Consider the following 16,387-nt stretch of genomic DNA (forward strand, 5'->3'; position numbering starts at 1 on the left):
AATTTAAGGGACTGAAGGAGCAAAGAGCAGAACAGACATAAGCAGGAAGATGGCACCAAGAGAAACCACCGTTTTGGTTTTGCTTTTGATTTCCTTTCCTCCCAAATACCTGTGAAAACGTTAAATAATGGAAAATATATTGGTTTTATTTTTTCAGTGCTGTGTGGATGTCAGTATGAAAATGAGATGTTCTGTGATGTAAATGGCATTATATCCAAATTTATCCAGTCTTCTTCAGTACAGCTACATCACCTATACAATCAACCAAGTGGTAAATATCATTGCAGTTCCACTGGTATAATTAAGTGGAATCCGGTTCTCACTCTTTCTAGTGCTTATACAGTCAGGCATAATGACTCCATCAGTTCAAAAAAAAACAGAATATTGTAAAAGCAAAACAATTCTGTGATTATTATTGTTTGCAAATATTGCAAAAAAACAGGATCCCTAAATTACAATCCACTGTACTTTATTGCTATTCATAATTCCTTTGATCTACTTATTTACCAGCATTTCACAAAGAAAATATTTGCAAGAACATTGAATGAAAGCAAAAGCATCGTAAGTAGCAGTGGAAATATTTGAAAAAGCACTCTCACTGGAAGCTACTTTAAAAGGCTCTTTAATTCACACAGGCAATATCGAAAGAATATTTCTGAAACAGAGCAAGGGACTGGTGTTTTTAAAGATTAATCAAGTGAACGCCAATGAACTCTAATATTAACAACTTTATATCTGCTATGAATCACAGTATGCCAATATGATGTGAGCAATTCACAATCTAAAGCCTAAATTCTTCAGTGTCAAAGGATTTTGAATAATGAATATTTTAAAATCAAAATATGACTTGTCAGATTATTCCTTACAAAATATAAGGAAAATATAAGAAAAAAAGCTATGCAATAGTATATTTTAACTCTACTGATTTACCAAACTGAAAGCATCAGCATCCAACTATGGTGTTGTAAATATTATGGCAATGTTTAATAGGTGAGATGTAAATCTTGCTGAAGCTGGGGACCTTGTGGTTCAAAATCAGTAGCTTATTTACTAGACTGCTGAACCTTGAAGCTTCTCAGGGCAGACAACATTCGGGGAGGTAGTCAATTTCTGAGTATAAATTAAAGAGCTATGGTAAGACTGCATTGGGCCAGATCTTGCTATCAGTTTTCTCTTTGCACCTCTACACTTCTAAGTGTGGGCGTAAGTAAGAGCAGAACTGATCTCTGAATGTTTGACCAGCCAAATACCAGTTTTATATGAGCTTTTTTACCAAATGATGGTCACATGCTTTGACTGTGAAAATTAAATGAATTTCATGCTTAATGGTGCTTCAAGTACTGCATATTAATCTCTGAAATAGCTTAATGCTTATACAAGTACTGAAGAGAAGCATTTCTAAGAAAAAAATTGGGGAAAATAAAAATGTGACTTTCATGAGTTTCAAGTTACCTCCATTATAAGCTAAAATAGAATAGTATGAAAGTTTTCCAAAACAGCTAACAGTTTTTCATTACAACACAATTTACAGATGGACTTATATACGCTTCTGATGAGAAACATAGCTTATGCGTTACATATTCTGTATTCTTTCAAAAGGAAATAAACCCCTTCAAAAATAGAATCTTGAAAACTTTACCATCAAGATTGGGAATGGTACATAGCATGCACTGCAAAATACTGTTAAAATATCATGGGAAGTATAGCATCTGAACCACAGAAATATTGGGGCTGCCAATCTTGCCTGACCATGCTGTGGTGCGAGTCCCGTGACTCAGCAGAGAGCAGCTGTGCATGTTTGTACTTTATTGCAATGAATGGGACAGGATCATAGCTGAATAGCATGCAGGCCAGTCAATATCCGTTAAAAAGTGATTATATACTATATACATATAGATGTATAACTTGCTTAGGTAACCTGTGTAAAATTGGTGACACGACGCTCTGCCTCGCTAAAAGGCACCAGAGCTGCCCGCTTGACTGATCCAGCTTGGTTCTACTCCTGTGAGAAGTAAGAATGGTAGGAAATGAAGTTCAGGATACAGCACCTCTGCTTTTTTTTGCACTGAATACTGCTTAAAGTAAAATATACATTATTAAGGTGTCTGCAACAGCATTAGAAGAACCCGTATTTTTCAAGGCATTTAAAAATATCTTGTAACTTGGTCTATCTTGGTGCAATTACTAGCCTAGAAGTTACACTTAGCATAAAAACCTAATTATTACACAGCTATACATGCACTACAAAATTTTCTACATAAACCATCCCCATAGTACTTCAGGACCAAAAAAGTAAAAATCATTTTTATAGTTTCTCCACTGGATAGCAGTAACGCAGCTCAGGTCCACATATCTTTACATATAGGACAACAGACTCAGCACAGCAGCCCCATATTCGTTCATGGCACTACTTCCACGGTGAAGTTTTATTTAGTATTTTTTTTCTAATTCCCTTATTACACTGTACTCCCCTGCTACCAGTCTTATGGACACAATGTTCTCATAGTTAATTCTATTTTAGGTTTCAGGCAATTTTCTAGAAAGTTTCTTGCAAATTCAGACCTACAAGCATGTACAATAATGTAAGTATTCTTTCTAGAAAGGCATAATCTAGTTAACATTTCAATCAAAATACTTGATTGATATAATAAAGAATTCACCAGACATTAATATACTTAATTAAAACTTACTAATAAATTATAATTACTTTGTAGAAATTCAGCTTATTGCCCTATACCACAGTGAATATGTGTATGCATGTTTATACATAAAGAAAAGCAAAAGCACATAGACACACACTCATTAGCATCCGGCTATCTTGTGCAGTGTTTTCACAGTACATGGATGCCTCAGTTGCCTTTCATTTGGGATATTGCTAATTGAATGTGATTTGGTGGCAGTTTCTAATTTCAGTTCTTTTAATTTATGGTATAAGCAATGAAGTGACTGGCAGATCAATATTCAGCAACAGCAGAATCATATAAATGGGAAAACATGAGAGGGCAGAAATGCAAGGCACGTTATGGCATGGCAAAAAAGAGGAAGCCTTGAACAAAAAGCCATTTGTAGTCACTTTTTTAAAAATTAAAAAATGCCTTCTTTTGCTATTGATCATTTTCGTGACAAGAGTGTGGGGCCTGTGACTAATAAGCCATCACTTTTCTCGATATCAAAAGCCACGGTGGATAAGAATTATCTAGTGAAGAGTAGGAATTAGGGTTAAGATAACAAATATGCACTTTTGTGATTAAAATCTATTTGAAATTTAGGCACTTAAGAAATATGCTCGCAACACCTTTGCTGTGCTTTCTTGAAGGTGCCTCAAATTTTTAAACATTTTCTTTCAGTTTTCCAACTGCAACTTCTGCAAGAGTAAGCAATTTTGTGCTCAGAAGAGTTTCAGGCTTGACCAGTCAAAACTACTTGGTACTAGATCATTCCTGACTGATTTCTGAAGAATTAGAGATCTGCGTGTGGTCACAGGGCCATGATCTCATTGGAATTACAGAGACATGGTGGGATAGCTGACATGACTGGAACGCTGTCGTGGATGGCTGTGTACTTTTTAGGAAAGACAGGCCAGCAAGGCAAGGTGATGGAGTTGCTCTTTGTGTGACAGAGCAACTGGAATGTATCAACCTCTCCCTAGCTGAGAGCTTATGAGTAAAGATTAAGGGGCAGGCTGAAATGAGGGGCAGTGTGTGGGTGCTTGCTACAGGCCACCTGATCAGGAAGATGACGTCAATGAGATCTTCCACAGACAACTGCAGATGGTATCATGATCACAAGCCCTTGTGCTTATGGGGGACTTCAACCTCCCTGATATCTGCTGAAAAGAAAACACAGCTAGGCTCATGCAGCCAAGGAGGTTCCTGCAGAGCACTGATGATAACTTTTTGACACAGTGGTAGAGAAGCCAACGAGGCAAGAAGTGCTTTTAGACCTTGTCTTCACAAACAAAGAAGTGCTGGTTGGGGATGTGAAGGCTGGGGCAGCCTTGGCTGCAGTGACCATGAGATGGTGGAGTTCAAGATCCTGCGTGGAGGAAGCAGGGCAACAAGTAGGATTGCAGCCCTGGACTTCAGGAGAGCTAACGCTGGCATCATCAAGGCCCTGCTTAGAGGAATCCCATGCATTATGACTGTACAAGGCACGAGGGTCCAAGAGAGCTGGCTAATTTTCAAGCATCACTTCCTCCAAGCTCAAAATCGGTGCATCCCCATGAATACGAAATCGAGCAAAGGTGGCAGGAGGCCTGCATGGACGAGGAGCTTCTGGCAAAATTCAAACAGAAGAAGGAAGCTTATGGAATGTGGAAAGAGGGACAGGCCACTTGGAAGAAATATAGGGATGCTGTCAGAACATGCAAGGAGGCAATGAGGAAGGCTAAGGTGTGTTTGGAATTAAATCTGGCAAGGGAGGCCAAGGACAAGAAGAAGGGCTTCTTCAAATGCATCAGCAGGAAAAGGGTGACTAGGGAATATGTGGGCCGTGCCTGAATGAGGTGTTGCCCTGGTGACGAAGGACACAGAGAAGGCAGAGTTACTGAATGTCTTCTTTGCTTCAGTCTTCACTGCCAAGGCCGGCCCTCTGGTTTCCCAGACCCTGGAGGCAAGAAAAGAAGCCTGGAGAAAGGAAAACTATCCCTTGGTCAAGAAGGATCAGGTTAGAATCATTTAGACAAACCTGACACCTACAAATCCACGGGCCCTGATGGGATACACCCCCGAGTGCTGAGGGAGCTGGCAGATGTTATTGCCAAGCCACTCTCCATCATCTTTGAAAGGCCATGGAGGACAGGAGAGGTGCCTGAGGACTGGAGGAAAGCTGATGTCACTCCAGTCTTCAAAAAGGGCAAGAAGGAGGACCCAGGAAACTACAGGCCAGTCAGCCTCCCCTCCATCCCTGGAAATATGATGGAACACCATCCTGGAGGTCATCTTGAAGCATGTGGAGGAAAAGGTGGTTATCAGGAAAAGTCAGCATGGATTCACTAAGGGGAAATCATGCCTGACCAAGACTATCTGTGATGGAATGACTGGCTGGGTAGAGGAGGGGAGAGCAGTGGATGTTGTCTACCTTGACCTCAGCAAGGCTTTTGACACTGTCTCCCACAGCGTCCTCATAGGTAAGCTCAGGAAGTGTGGCTGAGATGAGTGGACAGTGAGGTGGGTTGTGAACTGGCTGAATGACAAAGCTCAGAGGGTTGTGGTCAGTGGCACAGAGTCTAGCTGGAGGCTTGTAGCGAGTGGTGCTCCCCAGGGGTCAGTACTAGGTCCAGTCCTGTCCAACTGACTCATCAGTGACCTGGATGAAGGGGCCGAGTGCACCCTCAGCAAGTTTGCTGCTGATACAGAGCTGGGAGGAGCGGCTGACGCACCAGGAGGCTGCGCTGCCATTCAGCCAGACCTGGGCAGGCTGGAGAGCTGGGCAGAGAGGAACCTAATGACGTTCAGCAAAGGCAAGTGTAGGGTCCTGCACCCAAGGAGGAACAACCCCACGCACCAGTCCAGGCTGGGGGCTGACCTGCTGGGAGGCAGCTCTGCGGAGACAAACCTGGGACTGCTGGGGACAGCAAGTTGCCCATGAGCCAGCAGTGTGCCCTGTGGCCAAGGAGGCCAGTGGGATCCTGGGGTGCATTAGGAGGAGCGTGGCCAGCAGGTGGAGGGAGGTGACCCTGTCACTCTAGTTTGGCCTGGTGAGGCTGCATTTGGAGCGCTGTGCCCAGTTCTGGGCTCCCCAGTCCAAGAGAGACAGGGAACTACTGGACAGGGTCTAGCGGAGGGCTACAATGAGAGGACTGGAGCACCTCCCTGATGAGGAAAGGCTGGGAGAGCTGGGCCTGTTCAGTCTGGAGAAGAGAAGACTGAGAGGGGATCTTATGAATGCATCTAAATATCTTAAGGGTGGGTGTCAAGAGGATGGGGCCAGGCTCCTTTCAGTGGTGCCCAGTGACAGGACAAGGGGCAATGGGCATAAACTGCAACACAAGAAGTTCCATCTCAAAATGAGGAAAAACTTCTTTACCTTGAGGATGACAGAGCACTGGGACAGGCTGCCCAGAGAGGCTGTGGAGTCTCCTGCTCAGGAGATGTTAAAAACCCACCTGGATGCAACTCTGTGCAGCCTGCCCTAGGTGAACCTGCTTTAGCAGGGGGATGGACTAGCTGATCTCCAGCAGTTCCTTCCAACCCTGGCCATTCTGTGAATATGTATTTCTTTGTTTTACCGCCTGATCAATTTGCAGTTCCTGAAGCATGATTAACACACACATTTACAGGATTAAGTGCCTCCAAGAATGAAATTAAGACATCATTTTCTTTTAAATACTGTATCTGGAGGAGAAAGCCTTTCTTTTATGCTCGAAGCTTAATGACTGGAGCTCATGTCTCAAATATGGGTAATTGACTTTAAAATTTTCCCTATAGGAATTCAAACCAATATTTTTGTCATGTCGTAGAACCACCCAATTGAATTCCTTCCATCAGGAAAAGGAAAGATTTGGCTAATCAAGACAGTCAGCAGTCATACCATCCTGTTATACAATGAAGAAACAGATGCACCATTGTCATTGTGGTCATACTCAGTCCTGCTAACCACCAGCCAACAGATCTGAATAAGTTACACCCTCCATCTCTTCTACTGACATAATGCTCTTGTGCAGTAAATAGTTAAAGACTGAGCAGGCTACAAAAAGAAAAGGAAGAATGTTGGTGATCAGGGAATTCAAACGGGAAATTCAGATTTTGGTCCCTATTTCAAGGCAGTTTCTGCACTGTAGCCACTGAATTTTTTTTAATATAAATTTTAATTTTATATTTTTATGAATTGTTTACATTTTTTAATACATTTTAACCACATTAAAAATTATAAACAGATTTTGTAGCAGGGAAAGATTTTGTTCTCAAACAGATGCCTTAATCATTAGGCACTACCAAACATCACGTTCCTTCTTGCCACCACTGTTTAGTGTATCAGAAACTATTTTCTGCACAATTGCAGCTTCAGAATAAGAAGTGGAGAATAGTGCACTAGTACAGAACAGTCCTGATTACAGTTTTAAGAACATACTTCATCAGCTAATTAATCCAATAATCACTAATGAAAATATTTAAGTTACTTCTTTCTCAGTCATTTTAATGACATATAGTATCTAAATTAGTAGAATCCAATTAAACTTCCAAATTACTTTTTACAGAAAAGTTGCCAATTAAAAATTATCAGAGCTATAATCTAGGTTGATAAAACTTCAGTTAATACATACATAACTTCATAACTTTTAAAAAAGAACAAGCATGGGAAAGGTATATAGGACAATTTAAAACATGGTTTACTACTACCATGAGTAGTGGCAGTATCAGAATCAGTAACATTATCAGAATTAATATGATATGGGTGGGAGAACAAAATAAGAAACTAAGAGAGGAGGTTTCCTGAGTGCATACTCATGATCATACTGGGACTTCACAGTCAACATCTGACTGTATCTGTGTCAGATTTTCTTTTCATACTGTTTGTACAGTAATATCTGAAGCATCATTGCCAGTTACAATATATCTGTAGAATAAACTAAGAGTATCTTCTTCACACGTTGCAATTGAGGCATTTAGAATGTTTTATAAAAAAAAATAGGTTTAGGTCGACAGCACCCTTGACACTGATAAAAATATGATACTAACTTTACAGACAAATAAAGAATGACATAGGTATTTGTTACTCCACTAAGCACTAAATATTTTGTGATAAAGAAATCCAAGGTATTGTCTTACCTAGTACTGAACTTTAAACTTAACACACTTTATTCCCAAACATTCAGTACATCCTTTGGCTATCACTAGTTGCTAAGCAGGGAAAGGGCTGGAAGTCATAGATGGACTTGAACATAAGAATAGCAGGAAAAAAGAACAAACCCAGAAGGACCAGGTGTATAACAAGAAACTACGTGATTTACAAAAAGACAGAAGAATAACTTGTGCCACTACTGTGGTATGCAATCATTATGGATGATCTCACAGATAGGTGGAATTTGACCAGATTTGCAGTAGAATTTGCTGCTCCTTTGGCAGCAGTGAGTTTTGAAACAGTTAAGGATGGGACAATAGAACAATGGAACAGCAGAACAATGGGAACACAGAACAATGCACTAGCCCTATGTGATGTAAAGGCGCCTGAAGAGGACTCCTTTTCTTATCTTATGTACAAAGATAAAATACAATCAACAAAAATCCTACATTCAGACCAAGAAACTTTCATATAAATACCCTCTTCATTACAGAGAGCAATCAAAGGTTAAACTACAATAAATTCTGCTTTGTTCTACACCCAAGTCATGGTTTTGAAGAGTAAGAGAAATACTAATACAAACAATCTGCAGAAAGAAATATTTTCAAAAGAACCATAATAATAAATAAAGACATTTTTTATAAGAAACAAGAAAATATGACTAAATGTGTGATACAGTCTGTACAGAAAAGGATCTCAGGGTGAGAATTGCTAGAATCTTACTCATATTTATACCCTCAGATTCAATTGCAGGGATATCACTTATGAAAACCTTTACGTTAGTTTATGTCTGCACTATAGCATGCAGTATTGTTAAAAAATACACATGCTAAAGCTGAATGAACTAGCATTGGTATTAAGCATAGTATAGACTTACTCCACTTGAGGAGATGTGCCTCCACCACGTACAATTGTGCAGGACAGAGCACTGGGTTAACACAATACTAATGGCTTCAGCACCCACTGTAACTCACTAAGTCCTAGCTTGGATGTGTCCATTTGGCAGCACGTTGTGCCAGAAAGAGGTAAATTTTATTATGGTCACAGTAGGTAACAGATTCAAATATCTGAAAGCTTTGAAAATGGCAATGGGTAGCCGCATAAAAGGATCTTATACTGAGACATAAAGCTTCATCATTTTTTTACCATAAGGCCATTATTTCTTCAGTGGTTCTGCTACTATCAGAAAGATTATTGGCGATTTATATGAAATCATTTGGTGATGTTGGTGCAGTAGTCAAATGTAATTATAATGTTATCTAGATGTATTTTGACTACATCAAATAGGTTAAAAGTATCAGAATGAATTGTTAATTTGACAGGAGGCACTCCAGAAAGCAGACAGAAGAGTAAATAAATTGCACTAATGAAATAAGCATGCAGAAACTCCAACAACCCACACATATTTTGTAAGACTTTTGGTCTCCAGGGCTATTAAATTGCTTCATTTTCTTGCTAACTTAACACAATAAAATAGAAAAAAAATATTAATTAAAAAAAAATGTCTTACGCATCTTGATCATTACTGTAAATGCAATACTGTACTACCATCTCTTCAAAACCCACAACCTTCCATCAATTTACCTTAAATGCCATTACAAGTTGGTATACGCTGTTACAGAGTAATTAAATAGAGATTTGAACTCAACACTAGAAACCTTAGGAAGAAAAGCAAAGCATCAATTTTAAATACAGAAATACTCTTACCTCTTTGCTTTCTTCCAGGTCTGACTCACTGCTGAACTCCTCCGTATTTAAATTTTCAAAATCTGATTCCCCGACAGCAATGGGCACTGTCACAGTGAGACTTGGGTTGTTTATGAATGACATGTAATCACTTTCATCAACAACGTATTTTTCCACACTGCTGCCTATGCCACTGGTAGTTCCATTCCCTTCTTTAAGATAGGCAAGGTTTTTACCTATTTCTACTATTGTGTGGTTGGAAATACAGCTGTCTTTTTTGTTGTTTAGGTCTTCAAGAGGTTTGATTTCATCTAAAACTTTCTGCTTCCGAACAAAGGCTTTTTGGATGAATTCACGCACTTTTCTCTTCACATAATCTATGCCTTTCTGAATCCTTGCCACAGCAATCTGTAGATTGTTCATTTCATTATCATCGTCTGTAGCAGCAAGGTTGTCTGAACTAAATGAGCTCAGCAGCAAGGCCAAAAAGAGGTTGAGTACCTACAAGACAGTAAGGAGAAAAATATACTGGATCTCTTATTTTAAAGTCATAAAATTAATTCCATTATGGGATGTTCAATGTGACATAATTTTTATTTCACAGCTAGCACTTTAATTCAACTCACCTTCCTACTATTCTTTCCAGTCCATAATCCCTGTCCCCCATTTTTTATTATAAATTGCCACAAACATTTTTAGCATGTTTAACTTGACTAACAGGTGAAAATCTGAGCTGTTACTTGACTTTCTTCTCCACACTGGAAGTAGTTCAGGTCTGTGCCTCAAAATGGAGAATGAGATAAGCAAGCAGGATACAACATGATGTAGTAATTTATGCAAGCTAGATCCACTACAGTGTTCATAGACAAGGGGAATGCAGAGAGACCCCAGTCTTCTACAGTTCAGCAGGCCATAGTTTCAGTGTCTCTAATTCAGAAAATAATAAACTTATGTATTTGCCAAGAATATATCAGTCTCTTTTTGTTTTGTGCAGGATAACTAGCTAAGAGATAAAGAGTCCACAAATGTGACACACCTAAATTTTAGGAAACTATTTCAGACTTTCTTGCATGACATTTTACAAACATACAAGAGAAATTTGGACTAGATGTAATTACAACATCATGTGCAAAACTGATTAAAAATAGTATCTAAATTATGTTTGTCAATTCTTCTTGTTCAAACTTAAAGAACATTTTAGAGGTATACCACAGGACTCTCACATTAGTCCATTTAAACTTTATAAAATTCATGGGTGATACCAAAAAGAGAAGGGATGCTAGCACTCAACCAAAAAGAACTACAAATAGGCATAACCATGGTAAATTGGTGAAATCATTCAAAATCATTACCGCATTTAATTCTGATGCACTACTCTGAAAATGTTGGTTATGAAAAATGAAGGGTACATATACAGAAGATATGAAAACTGCAAGGTGGAAGCACTGTGGAAAAGTGCATATAGGCTGCATCAGGAAAGCAATGCTGGTACAGAAATTTTGTGTGTCACTTCGGGCTGTACCACAAGGAATGTTTGGTGTAAGACATGGAATTGTAATGATTCTACATTATTTGGTATTTGTGTCTCTATCCAAAATGCTGTTTGGGAAGAATTCAGAGGCCAGCAGCAAAAGGGATAAGTAGTTTAGAAATCATCACATATGAGAAAAAATTGAACAGCTAGACTTATTTTGTTTCAGAAAGAGAAGATTAAAAGTGGAAACAGTAAAGCCTGAAGTATTATAGATGTTGTCATGAAGACCAACTATTTTCCATCACTATTGAGACCAGTTTAATTGGCTGTAAAAGGTGATTTAAGGTAGATTTTTTTAAAAGGTATTTTTAACTCTAAGTGTAATTCAGCACTGATCTTACTAAAGAGATTATAAACTTACTGAAGATTTAAAAGAAAAGGTAGACAAACATTTTTCAAAAATGATCAAGGTGTATTTGAACCTGGTTTAGAGAAAGGGCAAATGAATTGCATGATCTCCTAATGTCCATCTCCAGTTCTCTCAGACTTTAAAATTATAAAAAATAGGAAATATGTTCTAATAGTTTTTAAAAATCCCCACTGATTACATACCACTAGGTTTCCAATCACCATGACCATCATGAAGACAGTAAGGCACATGGTTTGGCCTGCGACCTCCATGCAGTCCCACATCGTTTCTATCCATTCTCCACACAGCACTCGAAATACAATCAGGAAAGAGTGGAAAAAGTCATGCATGTGCCAGCGTGGAAGTTCACAGTCACTGGAGATCTTGCAGACACATTCCTTGTAGCTTTTCCCAAACAGCTGCATCCCAACCACAGCAAAAATGAACACAATGATGGCCAGCACCAGGGTCAGATTCCCCAGAGCCCCCACTGAGTTGCCAATAATTTTTATCAGCATATTTAGAGTTGGCCAAGATTTTGCCAATTTGAAAACTCGAAGCTGCAAAACAGAATAATAGCATACAGGTATTTGTGTTACTAATTGTAATGAAATTATTGCTATACATTTCATATTTCAGTTACCCTGTGTCTAAATCATGTCTCCTGTAACCATTAGAAACTTTAGGTAAATTTTTTCCAATTCTATCTACAATGACATCAGCGGTCTTAAGCCCTGATGCAAGTCATAAGAAATCAAAAATGCCATCTCTATGCTCATTTGAATTACACTGCAATTATCACAAAGTCTCCAATTGAGACTTTACCTCTTTTGGTCACTTTAGATATCTATAAACAAGTTGTACTTGCTGGACAAGTTGAACAACACTTTTTTTCCTTTAGTTAACTCTAAGAGTACTATTAAAAATACACCCGCACATATGAAACATGATCAGTTTAACAGGATTGTAGGTGTATACACACTTCCAGATCTCTCTCATCTTAACGGGCAGAGATGGAAGACATGGTTTTCCTAGAAAGAGAAACAAGCTAGAGTTGTTAATGACAGGCATACAAGTTACTCGCAAGCACCTTTAACAATGTCTTTTCTGTCATTTAAAATAAGTGTGATGTGTCTTACAAAATTTGTCAACATTGAGAAAACCAGAGAATGAAAAGTGTTACATTAAAGTACAACTTGAAACAAAATGACAAAACGCAATTATTTGGAAAGACACAGCAAATGTTCAGACAATTGAAAGAGAATACCAAAAAGAATCTAAATCTAAATACTATTTCATGGCATGAAACTTAAAATATATAGATGTGAAGTTAAACACAGAATTCTATTATTGACGGAGAAGTCAATCCAGACATGTAATCAACTTTAGGCAAAATGCAATATAAAGCTATACAGAGAACCAGCAAATTAACAAATTTAACCCCTGTCATTTTTTAAAGGGCTTTTATTTAAAGTTAAATATTTTTTGCTTTATTTAAGGCAAAATTTCTGGTTGATGACTAGGAAGTCTAACTTCATGTCTCTTACTGTGTAGGTCTTCTCAGAAAACAATTTGAACATCAGCTGGCATGCTAGCCTAGTCTTCAGCAAGACCAAGGTTTATCAAGCTCCTGATGATGACAGAAATATCTAATAAAAGGCAGAGATACTGTGGTGACTTCCAAAGAGAAAAGCTGTTAGTGGATGAACCCTTGCAGAGGGTGGTAAAGAGAAGGCTTGCAGTGAGGAAAAATCCCTATCCAAAGAAAAATCTTTACACTGCTCTCTTCTGAAACTAACTATGTAAGCCAGCTGGTAACGGAAGACTATCAACTAAAACTGGCAATAAAGTTTTATTGACTATTCCATTATTTACTACGTAATTTACTGATCTTCAGTCACAGGTAGTGAGGGCCTCTGGCTTTTGCATTTTTTATTCTCCTCATCTAGGGAGAAAAAGACTCTAATAGGTACTACTATTAAAAAACGTTAATCCTTAAAGCACACTCACTGCAAGAACAGAACTGATGTTGACAATATCTTGAAGCAATAGGTGTTATTATGTAAGATGTTAATATTTAAGTAAATATATGTTAATATGTAAGACAAACCTGACATGATATATACATGCCATCTAGTGGGTATGCAATTTAATATTTTGTAAGTTCTTATGAAAAGGTCTTCTGTGTTAGCCAAATACATAATGTACAAATGAAAAATGAACAATGTAACTGCATAAATACAAAAACAGAACATGAAAATATATTTTATTTAGTATATTTACCAATCGAAATGATCGAAGGACAGATAATCCTTCTACATTTGCAAGGCCAAGCTCCATTAAACTAAGACTCACGATAAAACCATCAAAAATATTCCAGCCCTCTTGGAAATAATAATAAGGATCCATGGCAATTATCTTAAGAAACATTTCTGCTGTGAAAATTCCAGTAAACACCTGCAAGGAAAAGACAGTTTCTTATTCCAATTTAATGAAAAAATATTTAAAAAGTAAACCTAATGGTATCAACCGTTGTTAAGTCATATTTTTAACAAGCAATCCATGATAAATCTGAATAGCTTCTCTATATTACCATATACTGGAGTTAGGAATTAAATTCAGATTTAAAGCTTACATATGCATGACAATGTTCGGTTTCCAAAGAAAAAGAGATAAATGGGAAAAATATGGGTTTTATCTAGCATGCTAACATGCATATATAAATACTGATACACGGAATCTCTTCTGATGTTAATGCTCAGTTTTCCCCCCTTAGATCTCATCTTTGCCCTTCAGAAATCTTTTTGTTTCTAGGGATAAAGATAAGTTGATGAGAGGGACAATTATTTTATTATGAAAAAAATATATACTGAAAGTTGAGCGGAACTATTCTTCAGAATGACCCACAGAAGGCACTGTCATGCCGTTTCACCTTTTCATGCAGAGTTGCAGTAAATCCTCTGTGCTTACCGGGTCTTTCCCCTCTACAATTCCCTGAACACTCAGGACCTCAGGAGGTGCTAGTGTGGAGCAGAACAGGTGAGGGAATAGAACCAAAAGCTCTTGTGATGTGTAAGTATCCATCCAAGAAAACATATTAGATAAATTCCTTTAACCAGCTTCAATTACAGAAGCTGAAGGTTTTAAAAACCAAAATGCACATCGACTCAACAGATCTTACTATTTTTTGCTCTATAAAGCAAAAGTGGCAAAATCCACACATGACAACAGAGGGATTCAGTACAGCTTAAATTTAAACTCAACCATCCCAAGCCTATAAATGTCTAGTCAACGTTTTCTTTTTAACAGATGTACCTAGATCACAAAGGACTTACTTTAAAAAAATGCATTTAACATACATGGCACATCATGAAAGACTTACAAGGTTTCCGACTGAAAGCACACCACTAAACTGTTCTGTCATTGGGTAGTGCTCCATGGCCATGAACAGGGTGTTCAGGACAATGCAGATAGTAATGGCCAGATCAACAAATGGGTCCATCACAATCAAATTTACAATATGTTTGACTTTCAGCCATGGAGTACAGCAGTCCCAAATCAGGCAAGTGTTAGCAAATTTATACCAGCATGGTGGGCACTTCTGTCTGGATTCTTCCAGTTCTAGAAAGAAAAATTAAATAACATTTTAAATATATTTCTTCTATTCTATTATCACCTGGGTATTTCCTTGAGGCCTAAATGCTGTTTTCCAATGTACTGTTGATAAACTGTGTTGATATTGTAGACCTTTAGAAACAAAGGATACTGTCAGTCAAAAGAAATTACAATTAAAAATAATCTGTCCCACTTTTGAATTTGATATAAAAAGAATAGTAAGTATTCAATAGATAAAATAGCCTTTCACAAGCAAATGCCACATAGTATGCAAAACAGAAATTTGTCTTAGAAATCAGGCATACAGGCTGGACAATGAGTGGATTAAGAGCAGCCCTGTGAAGAAAGACTTGGGAGGTATCGGTGGATGAAAAACTGCGTATGAGTAAGCAACATACACTCACAGCCCAGAAAGCCAGTCTCATCCTGGGCTGTATCAGAAGTGTGGCCAGCCGTTCAAAGGAGGTGATTCTCCCCCTCTGCTCAGCTCTTGTGAGACCCCACCCGGAGTACTGTGCTCAGCTCCAGGGTCCCCAGCATAAGACATCGACCTGTTACAGTAGGGCCAGAGGAGGACCATGAAGATGATCAGAGGGCTGGAGCACCTCTCCTTTGAGGGCAGACTGAGAGAGTTGGGGTTGTTCAGCCTAGAGAAGCAAAGGCCCCAGGGAGCCTTCCAATATTTAAAGGGGGCCTACAGGAAAGATGGGGAGGACTCTATCAGAGAGTGTACTGATAGGACAAGGGGTAAGAGTTTTAAGATTAAAGGTGGTAGATCTAAATATTAGGAACAAATTCTTTACTGTGAGGGTGATGGGACACTGGAACAGGTTGTCCAGAGAAGCTGTGGATGCCCCATCCTTGGAAGTGTTCAAGGCCAGGCTGGATGGAGCTTTGAGCAACCTGGTCTAGTGGAAGGTGTCCCTGCCCATGCAGGGGGATTGGAAACAGATGATCTTTAAGGTCCCTTCCAACCCAAACCATTCTATGATTCTACACATAGAATGAATAAAATATTTAAAAGTGTCATAAAAGATAAACGCTTAGAAAAAAACAGAAGTCAGACAAGTATTTAGACAGTGTTATGGTCCACATGTGCAAAACTGCTCATTATTACCTTCCTGTTTGCTATTTTGGGCAGTCACTTAAGCCTCAGAGTAATGTTTTGCCCTTTTTTGCAAGTAGTTGCTTAATTCCATGATTCAGATTCACTGTATTTAGCCTTACAGAAAGAATAATGTAATCCTTCCTTTGTGAAACAGCACGTCTGTTGAAGTGGTAGAAGGGGATTGTTCTACTGCAAGAAGCATAGCCATTTCATTAACCTAAAAAGACTTTTTACACCAAAATATAACTTGTCTAGAAAACACTGCATTGATCAATTGCTTTCTGCATTCATTTAACTTGGAATTTTGCTGCTT

The 16,387-nt window shown here is 38.4% G+C and overlaps 1 protein-coding gene across 5 annotated transcripts in view; it reads right to left on the bottom strand.

Moving 5' to 3' along the window:
• The window catches only part of LOC308068438 (sodium channel protein type 2 subunit alpha-like), a 70,294-nt gene that overhangs the window by 22,637 nt on the left and 31,270 nt on the right, over nucleotides 1-16,387 (bottom strand). For all 5 annotated transcript variants that reach the window (XM_080399061.1, XM_080399058.1, XM_080399059.1 and 2 more), the window contains 4 exons: nucleotides 14,734-14,972; nucleotides 13,635-13,808; nucleotides 11,555-11,911; nucleotides 9,490-9,969 (listed from right to left, as the gene is read on the bottom strand). In XM_080399061.1, coding sequence (XP_080255187.1) covers nucleotides 9,490-9,969; nucleotides 11,555-11,911; nucleotides 13,635-13,808; nucleotides 14,734-14,972 — 1,250 coding nt within the window. The remainder of the gene's footprint in view (nucleotides 1-9,489; nucleotides 9,970-11,554; nucleotides 11,912-13,634; nucleotides 13,809-14,733; nucleotides 14,973-16,387) is intronic.

This window comes from Falco punctatus (genome assembly GCF_963210335.1).
Source record: "Falco punctatus genome assembly, chromosome: 8".
Lineage (NCBI taxonomy): Eukaryota > Metazoa > Chordata > Aves > Falconiformes > Falconidae > Falco > Falco punctatus.